General features: G+C 34.9%; 2 protein-coding genes across 14 annotated transcripts in view; one reads left to right on the top strand and one right to left on the bottom strand.

Annotated features, from left to right (window-relative positions):
* LOC143144232 (actin-binding Rho-activating protein) overlaps nt 1–15,722 on the bottom strand; it is a 33,668-nt gene extending 17,946 nt beyond the window's left edge. The window contains exon 1 of the mRNA XM_076306453.1: nt 15,572–15,722. Coding sequence (XP_076162568.1) covers nt 15,572–15,604 — 33 coding nt within the window. The 5' untranslated portion in view covers nt 15,605–15,722. The remainder of the gene's footprint in view (nt 1–15,571) is intronic.
* LOC143144233 (uncharacterized) lies at nt 799–16,405 on the top strand. 13 transcript variants are annotated; one of them, XR_012991378.1, is made up of 5 exons: nt 7,858–8,340; nt 13,902–14,134; nt 14,194–14,259; nt 15,386–15,505; nt 15,616–16,399. XR_012991378.1 is itself a non-coding variant. In XM_076306458.1 (4 exons), exons 2-4 carry the CDS (start codon nt 14,129–14,131, stop codon nt 15,736–15,738), a joined length of 195 nt encoding a protein of 64 aa, XP_076162573.1. In that variant the 5' UTR covers nt 799–1,401; nt 13,902–14,128; the 3' UTR covers nt 15,739–16,405. The 13 variants fall into 13 exon arrangements, 3 of the variants coding, with proteins under 3 accessions (XP_076162573.1, XP_076162571.1, XP_076162572.1); XR_012991375.1 differs by lacking the exons at nt 15,386–15,505; nt 15,616–16,399 and adding exons at nt 11,894–12,302; nt 12,399–12,586 and having other exon boundaries at nt 7,883–8,340; nt 14,194–14,337; XR_012991371.1 differs by lacking the exon at nt 7,858–8,340 and adding an exon at nt 9,612–12,142 and having other exon boundaries at nt 15,616–16,369.
* The last annotated feature ends 47 nt before the right edge of the window (nt 16,406–16,452 follow it).

The following is a 16,452-nucleotide window of genomic DNA, read 5'->3' as shown; positions in this document are numbered from 1 at the left end:
TAAACTCGACGGTAGAGAGTTTAACGAACAGTAGGTCAATTTGTAAAAGTATTCGACGAGTTTACGACCGAGTTCGAGATAATTTCACGTGTTTGCAAAGTCAACGCCAAAATCACGCAATCGTGCACACAGTGAAAACTATAATATGCGTTGTCACGTTTGAACAAAAAAACAATGTAGAACGTAGTTTTAAGAAACATCGTTTATTTATGTAAAATGTTTCGACGTACGATTCTAGATTCCTTTCGCTGTAATTCTTTTCTAATTTTATACATACCACATATTGAACCGTTTTTTTTTTACAAATTTTCAATGTTACAAAACAAAGTTATTAACTTCGATAGAAATTCTCTCGAGTAAATTTTACGCGCATTGCGATCTAATTTTACAATAATATTTCACTCTTTCGTTGCCTCTACCATTATAAATATTCTTACCTCATTATCAACCATATTGAATCATACTTTACCATATTTCGTAGAAAAAGAAACGATAAAGCAGTTCAACCATATTTTCATTGTCACAAAAATTGATTAACATCGATAAAAGACCTCTCGAATCAATTTTTACGCGCATTGCGATCTAATTTTACAATAATATTTCACTCTTTCGTTACCTTTATAAATATTCTTACCTCATTATCAACCATATTGAATCATTCTTTACCATATTCAATAGAAAAAGAAACGATAAAGCAACCATATTTTCATTGTCACAAAAATTGATTAACATCGATAAAAGACCTCTCGAGTAAATTTTTACGCGCATTGCGTTCTAATTTTACAATAATATTTCGCTCTTTCGTTGCTCGTGCACTCGATTTTGTAATTCCACGCGAAAATACTTATCCTTGTGCAATCTGTATCGCGTAGGACCTGAAATTGGAGCGTAAATAAACTATGCTCGATAAACGTTATTAATTACGATCGCGGTGCGAGGAATTGGTTTTCATCGACTTCTAATTAAACTTCGAAACGGATTTCCCCTGGTTGTCGAATGACTCCTCGGTGATCGTGAACTGCGCAGCGATTCGACGGTTTTTGGCACGGATCGCGGGATCTCGGAGTAATTAGGCGAAACCGCGTCAACGGACTTACATAACCGCGGCGGATTTGAGTCATAAAACTTGCGAGATGACACCGTGCAGCGATTTAGATCGTCCCTCTGCTGGCGATGCCCTCTTAGAAAATAGTGAATGGCGAAATCGTTGAAGTTTTCCGCGGCGGTAGCACCGAGACGAGATTCCTTCGCAACGCCGGCGAAGACCAACAGAAACAAGCATTATAAATAAATTTTCGGCGACGACGAGAAAAAAAAACTTTCGAAAATCCAGCCACGAACGCGGAGAGGAACGCTCGCGCGTGCTCGAGATGGCAGACTGGTATTCCGGAGCCGAGAACCGTGCGTACTTTATTGTTTCTTTCTCTATGAAATAATAATCGAATTCGAATGAAAATAGTTAAACTACGTGTACACGTTCCATGGTGTAGTTTATCAAGGTATAGTCGAAGGAAGAAAATTGGTCGTTCAAAGAGTACTACATTTTTAGAATCGTGTTCTCGCTGTAAGTGCATTCTTGGTGCACTTGCATTCAAAAGTTGCATTACTTTTTTTAACGGGAATTGACTTTTTTTACGCGGATAAAATACTTTCGTCGTTACACGTAAAAAAGTATTAGGAACGAAAAGTGATGTTTCTTTATTATTTGTTCACCTACGAAACAATAATTAAATTTGTAGTTTGACAAGACATACAGGGTGGTCTGTGCAACTGTTTCAGGTCATAATTTCATTATCGATGCAGTTAAAAAATGTCGAAGGAAGAAAATGGATCGTTTAAAGAGAACTACATATTTATGGCTATTTTTTTTTTATAAGTGCAACGATGCATGTGCACTCAACAATTACATTTTTTTATTTACATAGAAATGCATTTTTTACTTTACATGGAAGAAAGCCTCTCAGCGTTATACGTAAAAACTTATTGGAGCGAAATAGTAAAGAAATGATTAATTCGCAAAATATTTTAAACAAATATTTTTATGGAAGATACGTAGACACTTCTCCGTTGCGATATTTCTGTCCGTTTGAAGCATCATCGTTGAGAAAATATAGACCAATAATACTTAATTCGATTCATCTTAATTCAGTTACGAAAACAATTAGAGAACGTTGTACGACATGTACGGATTCAATTTAACAAAGAAGCGTTTGAGCATCGTTTTCGATAATAACAATTATTTAAAATCTCTCGCGAACTAATCATTTTTTTACTACTTCACTTGGATACTCTTTTTCGCATAATTACGAGAAAATTAGACCTCTGCAACGAAGAAAGTGCATTTCCATTAAAAAGAATAATGCAATTATCGAATGCACTTGCACCGTTCCACTTGAAAACAATATAATCGTAGGTACGCAGTGTTCTTTGAATCGTTCATTTCCTACAGTTAATATTGTTCTCTAACTGCACCCGGTACATAATTTTTCCAAAACAATTCTTCCCCCTGGTTTCTCTTAACGAAAATCAAAAAAACTTTCTTTCCTACTTGAGAAGAAAAAATAGTTCTCCGTTCGAGGTTCACCACAAATTACGAGACACCGAGCGTTTAATATTTTTTAACAAACGTTCCGGGCGTCATGGTGAATGAAATTTGCCAAATTCTTTAACATGATCTATCTTTACCGATAAAATCTGATTTATCGGATGGGACGAATTTATGAAAGACTCTCGAGAATAACTTCCCGAGCGAGATCGCGTTCCAAAGTTTCGCGACGTAAATTCTGGTGAACCCCCTTTTTGTCCGTTGAGACGACAGTTCGCTCGTCATTTTCTCACGACAGCAATTCGACCACCTCTATCCAATGAAAACGGAGAAATTATGTTCTGCGTCTGGACAAGGGTGAGCTCTGGCGCCTGACCAAGGTCACGAATAAAAGAATTGCGTCCTCTCGAGCGTTCGACGACCCCCTTTTTGTGGTGCTTGAAATATCTTCGATAAGATTGACCTTCTACCGCTACAACCTCCGGTAAAAAGTAATTCGGTCAAGTGAATTGACGAAGCCGAAACGAAAATTTGGTACACTACTGCTCGAAAGTCTTGCAACACTCCTGGTCTACGAGCGCGCAGTATATAGCTGCAAATAAATCAAGAGTCGTTGCTAGGGAAATCGATATAACGTTTTCGATCATTCTTGGATCCTCTCTGTAGATTTGAGCGTAATGAGGGTTTTTGAAAAATTAACCGAATACGGTTCTACACAAGTAATGAATAAGATTTTTCAGTATTTTCTTTATCAACGAAAATGGAGGAAAAGTTTACTTAACATTTTTACGTAGAATTTAATTCCGTTTAAGATTTGCTTAATACACATTTTAATCTTTCTATAAGAACGACATCGTTGTCCATGGACCGATTTTGCTCAAAATTGAATCAGTATGAATGTAAAATTTCATTAAAGTTGCGTTAAGGAATGTATACAATATATACGTGCAAACATTCGAAAAAAATGTCTTTCTTTTAATAGTCAAAACGGGATCAAAGGATATTAAAACGCATATTTCCATAAACAAAAACTTTTTTCATATTTGTCTCGATTAAAATACTTTCTTTCCCTATAAATGGAAGAGCGCTGAGAAAAAGTAATTATATAGGAAAGAGAAGTAGATGAAATACTAAATGCCATATATAGTTCAATATCGTTGATAAGATTATATCAAATGGGATAAAAAATATTGAAGATCGTAGAATAAATAAAGAATAAAGGTTCGTGATAAAAATCTGTTTTGCTATGGATTGTACATATCAAAGAACCCCATTCTCAGAGCATAATACACATCGTGACTGGTTGCTTTCATTCATTTCCATTCAAACTAAAACCCGTTTCACTATCGCATTAGCAACCATTATTCTGTATCTCATCTATGAACTATCACGCTGTTTGTAAATGCCACGAAGATTTTCTACGTATCGTCAAAAATACAAGTTGAACGTTATTAACGGAACACGAACACGAGATCGTATGGAATAGGTGTACGTTTATGTGAGTTTGTTTCCTCGTCTTCAGGCTCTGAAACCATCCTAATAATACTTCCTAAAGTACTTCTCACGCATCAAAGAACACCCTATATAAAAATAATCGCGAGTGAGGAACCATATCCGATACAGCTAATGCGTGCGCGAACTTTCTTTATTATTTTATTAATTCGTATTTATACAAAGCAAAATACAAGTTTCTTGTTACGTGATATTTCACAATTTGCGTTTCAAGGAATTCAAAAATATTGATTAATGCTGATACCTTGATCCCAGACTTGTCTGTTATATAATTACTTTTTTAAGCTTTACAGAAATGAAATTATTTTTTTTTAGGAGCCACGAGCAAACTTACATTTTTCGCAAAAGAAATATATTTACGATTCTATTCAACGGTTAAATTTCTATTCGCTAATTCGCAACAATGATGCAAAGTTCCGATTGTAAAACATACAAAGATTGATAATGTGAATTTGACATCGACACTAGCTTCCATTAACTTTTTTTTGTTTGCATTTGGTTTACATCGCTTGTATAAAAACAGCTTGTTTGATAAATCTATTCTCTAATTCGTAACAATAATGCAAAGTTTCGATTGTAAAACATACAAAGGTAGATAATGTGAATTTAACACCAACACTAGCTTCCATTAACTTTTTTTTGTTTGCATTTAGTTTACATCGCTTGTATAAAAACAGCTTGGTTGATAAATCTATTCTCTAATTCGTAACAATATTCCAAAATTTCGATGATAAAGCATGGAAAGGTAGATTATGCGAGTTTGAAATCGAAACCAGCTTCGATTAATTTTTTGTTTGTTTGCATTTGGCTTACATCGCTTGTATAAAAACAGCTTGTTTAATAAGTCACAGTGTATTCATTCAATACGACAAAGTGGAACACCATCCGACTAAAATTAAACTAGAACCTGTTTTATTAGTGGAAAATCGATTTTACACCACGGCCTTTGCCCTTATGCCCTAACCTGTGCGCAAATCGATACAGACCCCAGGGAAATCAAATCACATACAGCTAGAGTAATACGTGGATGCGTGCCAACATTTTTGGGGACGAATCTACGCACTAAGAGAAGTAAAGAGTATTATACACATTTGTACCCTAACGAATACCGTACTTTTTTAAAAAATCTACGCTAAAAAGATATTTACAACTATATTATGAACATTTTAATGCATTTACGTAATTGCGACATTTTCAAAAAACCGGTTTGTAGAAAAATATATTTACGTCATTTTTACTAGATCCAGCACTCGTATGTACATTTTTCGTACGATTAATTAAATTAAATACACACAACAAAAAACATAGTAAACTGGTTTATTTCAGGCCAAATAAAAATATTTATATTTCCAATACACGTTAATTTTATTTCATTTAACGATGAACACGTACGGTGGAAATATTTATGAGCACTGAATTCGAAAGTTTTCAACTTTCGTTCGAAGTAGTTGTTGAAAAAGTCTAAGATTGACTAAATGGCGACACGTGGAAGTTATAAAAAAGTTTTACTACAAATTTCGTACCTTATATTTGAATTGTTAAGAGAAATTTGTACCATATTGAGAAAATCTTAGTTCAGAGAAAAAGTGCTTTCTTTGTGTCTAACAAAAATTTCCAGTCGATCAGTTTCACGTGATATATATCGTGTTGATCGGTTTATAAAAACGTCGATTCGAAAAAAACATTTAAAATTTGTCTCGCGTTATAATTTTACTACTCACTGTTTTATTCAAACGCCCGTGTCTTCCTCGATTCATTGAATTTTGACTATTTTGAACGTGTATTTTTGCAACTTTAAACTTTAACCTTTTAAGTACTGAGCTCGAGAACATTCAAGAGCGAATAATAATATTATTCTAGACATTTGAGTCAGAGAAAATACCAATTGTACAAACTCTGATTTTATGAGCAATTTTATAAGATTTCTTCTTTATTCAATTTTTACACGTAGCACAGTTATTAAAAAATAAATTGAGAAATTAATTCCACTGATTAATTTAGCAATGAAAAGGTTAAAGGGGTTTTCTGCTGTGAAAGTTTGAAGAAAATGATATTTTTTACATTTCTGCAAAATCTACTTCGGAATTCTCAAAATTAATGAATTTCTAGCGGAGGAACGGACTAACGTCAATTTTTATCCTTTTTCTTTTAAAAAATTTATGAACGTTACTAAAACGTGAAGAGATATGCACTAGAAGTGTCGGTGTTAAAGAGTTTATAGTACCATTGTAAAAAATGACAAAAAGGAGATTAAAAAACACGTTCCACGGAAGAAGTGTCGAAAATTCGATTTTTGGATTTCTGCATTTTTGCAAATGTTTGTAATCTTGAAAATGTGTTTAGGTATTTTTGGAAATGTAAACAAATGAAATTTAAATAGAAGTTTAAAAGGACCTGTGCGGCAATAGCTTCCGCATCAAGCTTTCGTCGTTAATTTTTCTCCCGTGTAACCCAAAATTTATTATTTTATGATTGTTTTTGTAGCTTTTACGAGCAGAACCACGGAAAAATCTTGTAGTTCGTATCAGTAACGCATAAAACAGTTTAGCTCGGTCGTGGACTTGTCTCGAAATAGATATCGCATTTTATATTTCGTATAATCCTGGACAACCATTTACATGATAAATATTATTCGCAAACACGATGAAAATGGATCGAACGAACACGAAAGAAGAGACACCGTAAGCCTACAGCCGGAAAATGGACGATTTCACGGAAATTGGTATACCGGGTGAAGAAAAAACAAGTTTCACAATTATAGACAGTGAGCACGATTATTGTTTCATGCAATATCATTTTTTCGACAATTAGTACACGGTCGATAATTCACAATTGTAAAAATCTTGATAGAAAAGCTTGCAAGCAGCGTGGAAACGAGAATTTTTCAATTAACTCATCGTCATGAATTAGCTACTGATTATTAAGAATAATTTTCATTATAATTGGTTTATGAATAAGTAATTTTTTTGCGATTGAACATATACTTTTGTACATTTTGTAAATATTTTTTTTTTTTTTAAGTAATAATTTATTGTTTACGTAAATATTGTAAAACTTTTTTCATAGCTTTATCGTTTGTGTATTTTTACGTAATTTTGCAAAAAGAAGAAACGATACTTTTAACTATACGATGGACTTAACTATACTAGACGATAAAACAAGCAAAAAATAAAAGGGCGAACATCCCTTACGTGTCCGTGAAACGTGTAATGTTATAAAACTTTAGATGAACACAAAAGAATTCCATAATTAGATGACTACGAAGAGGCACGCACGAATAATCCCGCGAGTAGTGCAACAAAAATGAAAGTAGACTTGAAAGTAATGTTTTTTTGAGATAGAGTGGAAAAATACGGACTCGGATACATTACGTGTATCAGTGACGGGGATAGTAAAATTTTGAAAACAATTTTTGGCATCAAATTACACGAGAGAAAAAATTATCGTACGAAATAAAAAATCTATCGATCGTACTTGAAAATAATTTAATATTGCCGAAGACGGAAAAAGATCGCAAGTAAAATTACACGTGTTTCGTTCGAATAACGAGTAAATCCTTTAGATTTATTCATAAAGAACGAATAACAATTTTATTCGAAGAATTCACTCGAAATGTTATTCGAATAAAACGTCAAACTCTGATCACGAGAATGTGAAAGAAGCAGAAAAACTTATAGCGAAATTATTATTGGGCTCAATAATTAGAAGAAATTTAAATTCTATTGAAAAAATGAAAAATACAACACGAACGACAAATTATCGTTAAAATAGTACGAACAAAAATCAGTTTTATTCAATAGGGAAAAAATCATTGGTGCAGATGATACGGGATCGTGGTCACGCTTAGATCTTTCTCGATAAACCGCCATTAAACCGGGTCTTGTCAATGATAATATCGATTTACGAGGATTTGACCACGCTTAATATATTGAAGAGATTTTCGGGAGCCAATGCGCGTAATAGTAACGAGAGTCTCTAATATTATGGACTCTTGCCCGGAAGCACTTACATCGCGCAGCGACGACGATTTAAATTGCAACATTTCTGGCTGTTTGCATATTTAATAAAGGACTCGGCTCTGATTTAAAAACGTTGCTCACAATGGGAGTGAAATTGGCCACGGAACAAAGAATTTTGTCAACGACGAGGGTGAGATGCATCAAGACTCGAGCAGCACGAGTCAGACGCAACCAAGAAGACTCACAGATACGAACAATCGGTTCGGTTGGAATTTTTTAAAAAGGAAAAGGAACTGTTGTACAACCGATACTGCTGATCAAATTGTAAGTGCTTTTAATTTCTACTTATCGCGAGTAAACACTTACGGTGCACCTTGTTTCTTTACTTTTTTCCTTAAACGACTGCCACGATATTTTCGTAAGGAATCCAAACAGTGTCGGGAAAAAATTGATTTACTTCTCAAGATCGATCGTCGAAGTACTGGTGTAGTTAATATCGGAACAAAGTATACTCCAATCTTATAAAAACACAATAGTAACGATATATTCAACGATAAAAATTATCCCCGACAAAATCTGCGAACGGTCGATCGAATATGCACTCGATGCAGCAATCAAAGCTTTATTTTATGTCACGAGAAAGGAAAAGTACGATGGAAGGAAAAATAAATTTTACAAATATAAAATGTTGAAAGTCAAGAACACTTTGAAAGTCGATCGATCGATAGACGAAGTTCAGACGAAAAATGAAGATCGAACACGGTCGAGTGCCGATCGAGTCTCTATTTCTTGTTCTTCCTGTAATACTATATAATAATAACTCGTCGAGTCGCATACATAAAATCTTCTCCTAGCCCAAACTAACTAAACTTTCAGATTCTTCGCGCTAATGATTTAAAACAGTCACTCGTGTATGCATCCGATTCAAATTCGAGTATCGAGTCGCGTACATAAAATCTTCTAGTCCAAACTAACTAAACTTCCAGATTCTTCGCGCTAATGATTTAAAACAGTCACTCGTGTATGCATCCGATTCAAATTCGAGTATCGATCGATTCTCGATTTTTCGTTCTTCCTCTAACAGAAATAACTCGTGCGAGCAGTAGGTACGATCGCGCGATGGAACGAAGCGTACGGACGAACCCAACGATACACAAAATCGTCTCCTATTTCGAAGCGAGTGGCTCGCGTCCAGGTGATGAGAAGAAACGGATCGTTGCTAGCGAATACCGATCCGTGACTAATACGACCGCGACTGCCAAATCGTTCGCTCGGCTGTCGCCATGAAAATCTTCGTATCCCGATGGACCAAGTATCGCACGCGTGTCGTTGACACTGCTCGGTGCCGTAACGTCGCTCCCGCGTTCCTCGCGAATTTTTCCTGGCGTTCGCGGATCGAGAGAAAATTTCTTACCGCGTTACGCGCTGCCAGCGGACGGGACGCTGCGGATTACACGCGTGTCCCGCGTGTTCCAAGACGACACTCGCGACTCTTAAGGAGTCCCGCAGTGAAAAACCGATTTTCGAGCGAGACGCGTTTCAACCGCGATCCGCTCGAAGCGTTCGCGACTACGTAATTACCAAACGAGATTTCGTTGCATTCTTGAAACTCGGCCGCTGCTGCAACCATTCCCAACTTTCTCGTTGGATTGTTTTAGACGTTACACAATTTACAAAATGTCTGCCATATTCTGTGTACCGTACGACGACTTTGAACGATGGATTGGTATTTTGTATTTCGAGTATTTTTGGTTTTTGAAAAGTGTGTAATTGATTCAAATGTTAGAAACTCGCCACTAATGGAACAATTTGAAATTTTTACGTTGGATTGTTCTGGACGTTACGCGATTTACAAAATGTCTGCCATATTCTGTGTACCGTACGACGACTTTGAACGATGGATTGGTATTTTGTATTTCGAGTATTTTTGGTTTTTAAAAAGTGTGAAATTGATTCAAATGTTAGAAACTCGCCACTAATGGAACAATTTGAAATTTTTACGTTGGATTGTTCTGGACGTTACGCGATTTACAAAATGTCTGCCATATTCTGTGTACCGTACGACGACTTTGAACGATGGATTGGTATTTTGTATTTCGAGTATTTTTGGTTTTTAAAAAGTGTGAAATTGATTCAAATGTTAGAAACTCGCCACTAGTGGAACAATTTGAAATTTTTACGTTGGATTGTTCTGGACGTTACGCGATTTACAAAATGTCCACCGTATTTTGTGAATCGTACGGCAATTTTGAACGATGAATTGATATTTCGAGCATTTTTGGTTTTCGAGAATGTGCAATCGATTTAAGCGTTAAAAACTTGCGAACGATTTGAGATTTTTCGTTGGGTCGTTTTAGATATTACTCAATTTACAAAATGTCAGCCATATTTTATGTAGCGTAATTTGAACGATAAAATTGATATTTCGAGTATTTTTGGTTTTCGAAAATGTGTAATCGGTTCAAGCATTAGAGACTGGCCACTAGTGGCCAACAATTTGAGATTTTTTCGTCGGTTTGTCTTAAATATTGTGCAATTTACAACATGTTCACAATTTTTTGTACATCGTATGGCAATTTCGAGCGTCGAACGAAGCGTAGACGTTTGTTTTTTTGAAAATATGTAATCGATCGATACAGTCCTTGGAGACTTGCGCACTGGTTCAACCATTCGAGACTTTTTCGTCGAATTGTTTAGATATTACGCAATTCGCCAAATGTCCACAATCTTTTGTTTATCGTACAACGATTTCGAGAGTCGAACGATACTAGGTTGCCAATAAGTTTTGGCGTTCGATAAATTTTATCCAACAGTATAGTACTAGGTTGCTCGATAAGTTTTATCGTTTGACAAAACTTATCGAATAACCTATTAAAGTTGAACCTACCGAACGAACCAAGTATTTATACTTTTCAAAACAACTTCTTCCTTTCTACTCAAATGTGTACTTGAATGTTCATTCACAGGTATCGATTAGAGAATTCGAATTAAAAATATAAAAAGAGGAGGATATTAAGAAATGGCAATTTATGGTCCCACCTGAAAATGAAAAATTCGTGCAAACACGTGAATACGATAGCAATCGAACTCAACTAAACGTCATATTTCATCTTCCTTTTCTTCGAATATTAAACCACCTTTGAAACGAATTAAAACAACTGATAAACCGATCAAAGATCGAAATCGAGCAAAATCAAAGTACCGTAAAATCGTTACCACATGGAAATAACGATCGACAATAGGTTCACCGTTTTGTATCCAAAAATAAATATTTGTAACTCGATAATTGAAATACGTATACTGGTATATTTAAAGAAATTATAAATCACAAAAAAAATCAAAGTAAAGAGATATTAACAGTTTCACGATAATCGATGAAATGAAAACACCTTTGCAATTAAGAACAGTGAGGTAAGAATGGTGTTGCAATACGATCGAATTTTTGGTATTTTGGTTTTACACGATTTCGTCCTTTGGTTACTTTACCCACTAATTTTCTCGTTAATCATTTCATAGACGAACTTCAGTTCGATCGCCATGGTGTTTACACGTTCCATTTAATTTTTAACAACTTTCCCGTCGTCCCTCGGGAAAGTGACAGAGACACGTATCGTTCCTTAAACGAATACTTCGCTTTCGAATCGGATAAAAAACGAACACTTTTAACAATCTCTTTAAAGACAAATTCGTATTTTATTATCCATCGACCGAGTCCGAGTGTGGCATTATTCGCGACCTCGGTCGTACGAGCCTCCATTGTCGCGATCCTCGAACAGTTCTTCGAAACAAAGGCATACAAGAATAGGAACGAACGCGTGAATGGGCCACGAAATCGTGTCGCGTAATTTAAAAATATCAACGTTACGTCCCATGGTAGGTTTTACCGGAACCACAGATGAATCGAGAGAAGGAAAAACAAGCAGACATCGACCGCACACGGAAATCTCCGATGCTCGGTGTCGACTATTTTCAGCCTGGAGAGATTATTTTTGCCACTCCGCGTCATGGGTTTGGCTTCCATGGAACGACGAATCGGCGATACTCGCGTGGCGAATCGCGTCTGACCGATGCCACGGACTGTCTCGCGGATATCCGTCCAGAGGAATAAACAAACAAGGTGTTCCTGGTAAGCTCGAGGCGTCGATGCAGCGGGATGTGGGTCATGGAACCAATCGCGAATACGCGAAATTCTTATAAAGACGTGGATCTCTTTCGTGGAAACGTTTTCACCGAACTGACCAAACGAGAAGTAGGTGGAATGCGATTTTTGCATCGAGAGTACACAAGTAAGAATTTTTGTCGATATTATGGTTGTTTCGTTACCTCGCTAAAAATGTCATATTTGAAAGTGAGAATTAACGATTATCAATATTAATGGGTAGAGAATTCTTTATGGAGAATGCTCCAGCACAGGCAAACACCTTGAAAAGGAAAATGAATGGGATACAATGAGTCACAGAATCGATTCTGAACACGATAAATTCTTATAAAGACGTAGATTTCTTTCGTGGAAACATTTTCGTTAAACTGATCAAACGCGAAATCGGTGAAACGTGATTTTCGCAGACAAGTAAGATATTTTGTTTGTACAAACGACGATCGTAGTTGTTTCGTTACCTCTCCAGAATCCTAATGTTCGAAAATGAGAACCTATAGTTATCAATATATGTAACATAAATAGACATTTTTTTATCGAAACTGATCGAACTTAAACTTATCGTTCGTAGAGAACATTGAATCGGGCAAAAAATATAAACAATATCGAGGACGAATGCTGAATTTAAACGATAAATTTTACCAACAGTTTTAGTGGAAATAAGAGGATGCGATACGATAGGAAAGTAATATTTATTGCAAGTATCTACATAAATTCTGAACACGATATTTTGACCACGTTGTCCTCAGGTACTCTTTAGGTCCATAGACATACGTGTATTCCATAATACAAAAATCTGAAAATTAACAAGAAAAGTTTTAAGAAAGAGATATTAGAAAAGAAGAAGAAACTAGAGGAGGACAAAAATAAATAAACAAAGCAATTAAGATCTTGACGTAGTGTACGAGAAACAAAATAGAAAAAATTTACAACATGGGATATCAGAGTACCATGTGCTCGTAACGTCGGGTTCGGAATTTATGTACCTGCAATAAATTGCCTTTACTGTTTAAGAGAAAGCAGTCAAAGCAGTTGTGTATGTGCATTCAACGAGATCCTTAGACGATATCATTATTATTTCTTGAATATTTTTGCCTTAGTGTTAAGGAATCAACAATGTAAGCTTAATCTTCAGACTAAATAATCATTTTCTATTTCGATCGTTTAAATTATCTATCCGCGTGTAATCATTGCTTATGGAAGGAAAACAAAGGAGTAGAAATAAAGCAAGATTATATATCATGTTGTATATCAAATTAATTATTAAATTAATTGTTACCGTGCTATAATTTATCTTTGCATTTTAAAAGTAACTCGAAAAGAACCAACTATTATATCCAAAACATTATACATTTAATAAAAGTATTGTTCTTACAAACAGCTAATATATACTATTTTATAAAACAAAGTCCTTCCAAGGATTAAGAACAAGTATAACACTTTGTGTATTTCATAAATCACATATTTTAATTAGGTATCGTATTCCTTGATCCGATAACACCAGAAACGAAAGTCAATTATATCTCTAAATCAATTGTATCTCTAAATAATATGTACGACACCAATTTACATTTTTCGGTAAACAATACTGAAAGAAATTTAATTCAACGTCCACTTTCCGAGTATTTAATATTTTGGCTTAAAACGTCAACTGCACTCGAGACTCTTTAAAATAGTAAAAATAATTGAAGTTTCGTTTAACCAATTTCCCCTTTCTCGTTCAATACAGTATTCGAGACGAGCAGACTGCGAAAGCTACCACACAATGCAACCCTGTTTTTGCGATCCTACGTATCATATGCGACGTAGACTGATACAGTCACTGAACAATTGCTCGTTCAACCAGCGATTAATCAAGGGGACAATTAACGAAGCGTTCTTCAGAAGCAATCGGACGTTTCTGAATTAGTATACACGGTGTTCCATAAACATGGTTGCAGAAATTAAGAACAAAGAATGCATGTACGTATAACAAATATGAATTATATTACCGAAGTTACAACGTTGCTTGTATTTTTCAGGTATTATCCGATTATCTCGGCTTGAACACAAGTTCAAACACTTATTTCGAACTATTTAATTCACAGGTTTGTTCCAATAAGAATTTTGTATCAAACATTTTTCATATCAGTGTTGACAAATAAATAGCAATTACCTTAGCACTACGATTGTAAATACAAATTCTCTTATTGGTTTATTGCTCTTTATTTCTATAAAAGGAGTTCTACGTCTACTAAAAGATCTTTGTGCCTCTTCAAGAAATTGCTCACAATATTCTGTTTGGTAATGTAAGTCTATTAAATCATTTATCGCGGGTAGATAGATTAAACTTTTATATGCACTTGTAGAGAGTAGTCTATAAAATTTCAATCAGGAGTTGTTTATTTTTGCACAACGTACGGTGAACAGAGGAAATAATTCTTCTGCTGTACTGAAACAGAAAATTGTATTTTACTTGTGCGAAGCGGATATTCATCCCATTGTTTATGTTATACCTTTTTTTCGTTTCAGTGTATAGTAACATGCGCGTTTAAATTCTTAAATATTTTATATAGTATATAAATAACCTTATATAATATTTTTATACGGTATTTAAACAATTTTATATAGTATATAAATAATCACTTCTGTCACAAGAAATGATTCCTTAAAATAAATAATATACTATAAATAAAGAAATATAAATAATATAATTATTAAAGTATTTATTTAATTAAAGTAATAAATAATTATTGCAAGTATAGTTTCGTGCTTCCTTTATTTATTTATATTATCGTGCAAGGTAAAAAGAGAATTTATATATACAATGACAAGCAGAGAAATTTAAATTTATTTCTGAAGTATTATATATAGTAAGACACTTCTATTGCGTAGTGTAATCAATGTTTATTAAAAGGTTTCTTTTTTTATTTCATTACTTCGTTGTTAAGAATACGACATTTCGTTAGTGATAATTTACAGTTTAAAATTTTACCCGATTTACCACAAGGTTTAACCATTACATATTTTGAATAAATCGTTGATAATTTCTACTTTAGCAGTATTCACTTTCACGATTGGTCATAAATTCTTCAGCCGATTCTCAAGGCTGATTAAATCATTACCAAATATTTTTGAAGATTTTAACAATTCTTCTACCAATTTCGAAACATATTGACCTGTAAATTCCTCTTTATGGCAATCTAAATCTTAAATAACTTATTTCGTTTCTAGAATACACAACGAAATGACAAGATAATTATACCTTAATTTCGAACACAAGGAGTTAACCGGTCGTCGAAACTGGTGTTAGAAAACAATCTTATTATCGAAAACTATTCGTCGATCGTATACGTAAGTCGGAGAATAACGTTCTGAAATCGAGTCGACGCGAAAAGAAACTCTTAAGCTATCACTGACCTCCGCCTCGGAGTCGCTGAAATAGTAATCCATCTTTTGTCCAGCAAGGGGTTCCTTCGTGGATGAAGAGACACGAGCAAGCGAAGTTTTTCTATGCGAAATTCTCTACACAAACTTTCACAGTGACTATCGACCTCGCTCACGGTGACTTTGCAACGACTGCGTGATTCTATTTTCGATAAAGGAAACACGTGGTCCCGTCGACATGTTGCTAGGAAAATTCAAGTTGGCCGACGAGCGCGCGGTTTCGTCCAGACGTTCTCGAGAAGAGAAATCGATATTGATAAGGACGACGAGAAGAAGTTTTAGACTGAATTGATCCGCGCGAGAAACTTGAGTCTCGAGAGTCTCGAGACTGAGGACAACCATCGATCCTGACGACGTAACGACATTATTGTTCAGTTGCTTATGTCGCGAAAATCATTCGGAGCACGAAAAATTTGTAATCGTTTAGAAATACGCAAACAGTTTCCAATAGAAGGCATTCTATTCAATTAAGACTAATAGATGCATTTAACCAATTAAATAAAATCGCATATAACCGCGACGATCTCTGATATACCGATAAATTTTAATTGTAAATTTCTCCAGGCGTTAAACTCTCTCTCGAGACTCTTTTAAACAGAGCTGAGGCACTCTAAATGCGCTTTGCAACTGACTACACCCTTCTCGCTACGCACTGACCCTTCTCAATGCATACGGTAGAAGAACTGCAATATACTGGTTTTTGTACTACGACGGAGATATTAAAATTTCAAGGTAAATCTAAAGCACGGAAATTTTAGATACCATTTTTTAAGGAAAAATTACTATTTTCTTCTCTTTTTAACAGAAACATTGTTATACTTCGTGATTCTAGTATTCAACCCTGGAACCAACTA

This window comes from Ptiloglossa arizonensis, chromosome 3 (genome assembly GCF_051014685.1).
Source record: "Ptiloglossa arizonensis isolate GNS036 chromosome 3, iyPtiAriz1_principal, whole genome shotgun sequence".
Classification (NCBI taxonomy): Eukaryota; Metazoa; Arthropoda; class Insecta; order Hymenoptera; family Colletidae; genus Ptiloglossa; species Ptiloglossa arizonensis.
Note: the sequence above shows the minus strand (reverse complement) of the source record. Positions and strands in the feature narration are given on the sequence as shown.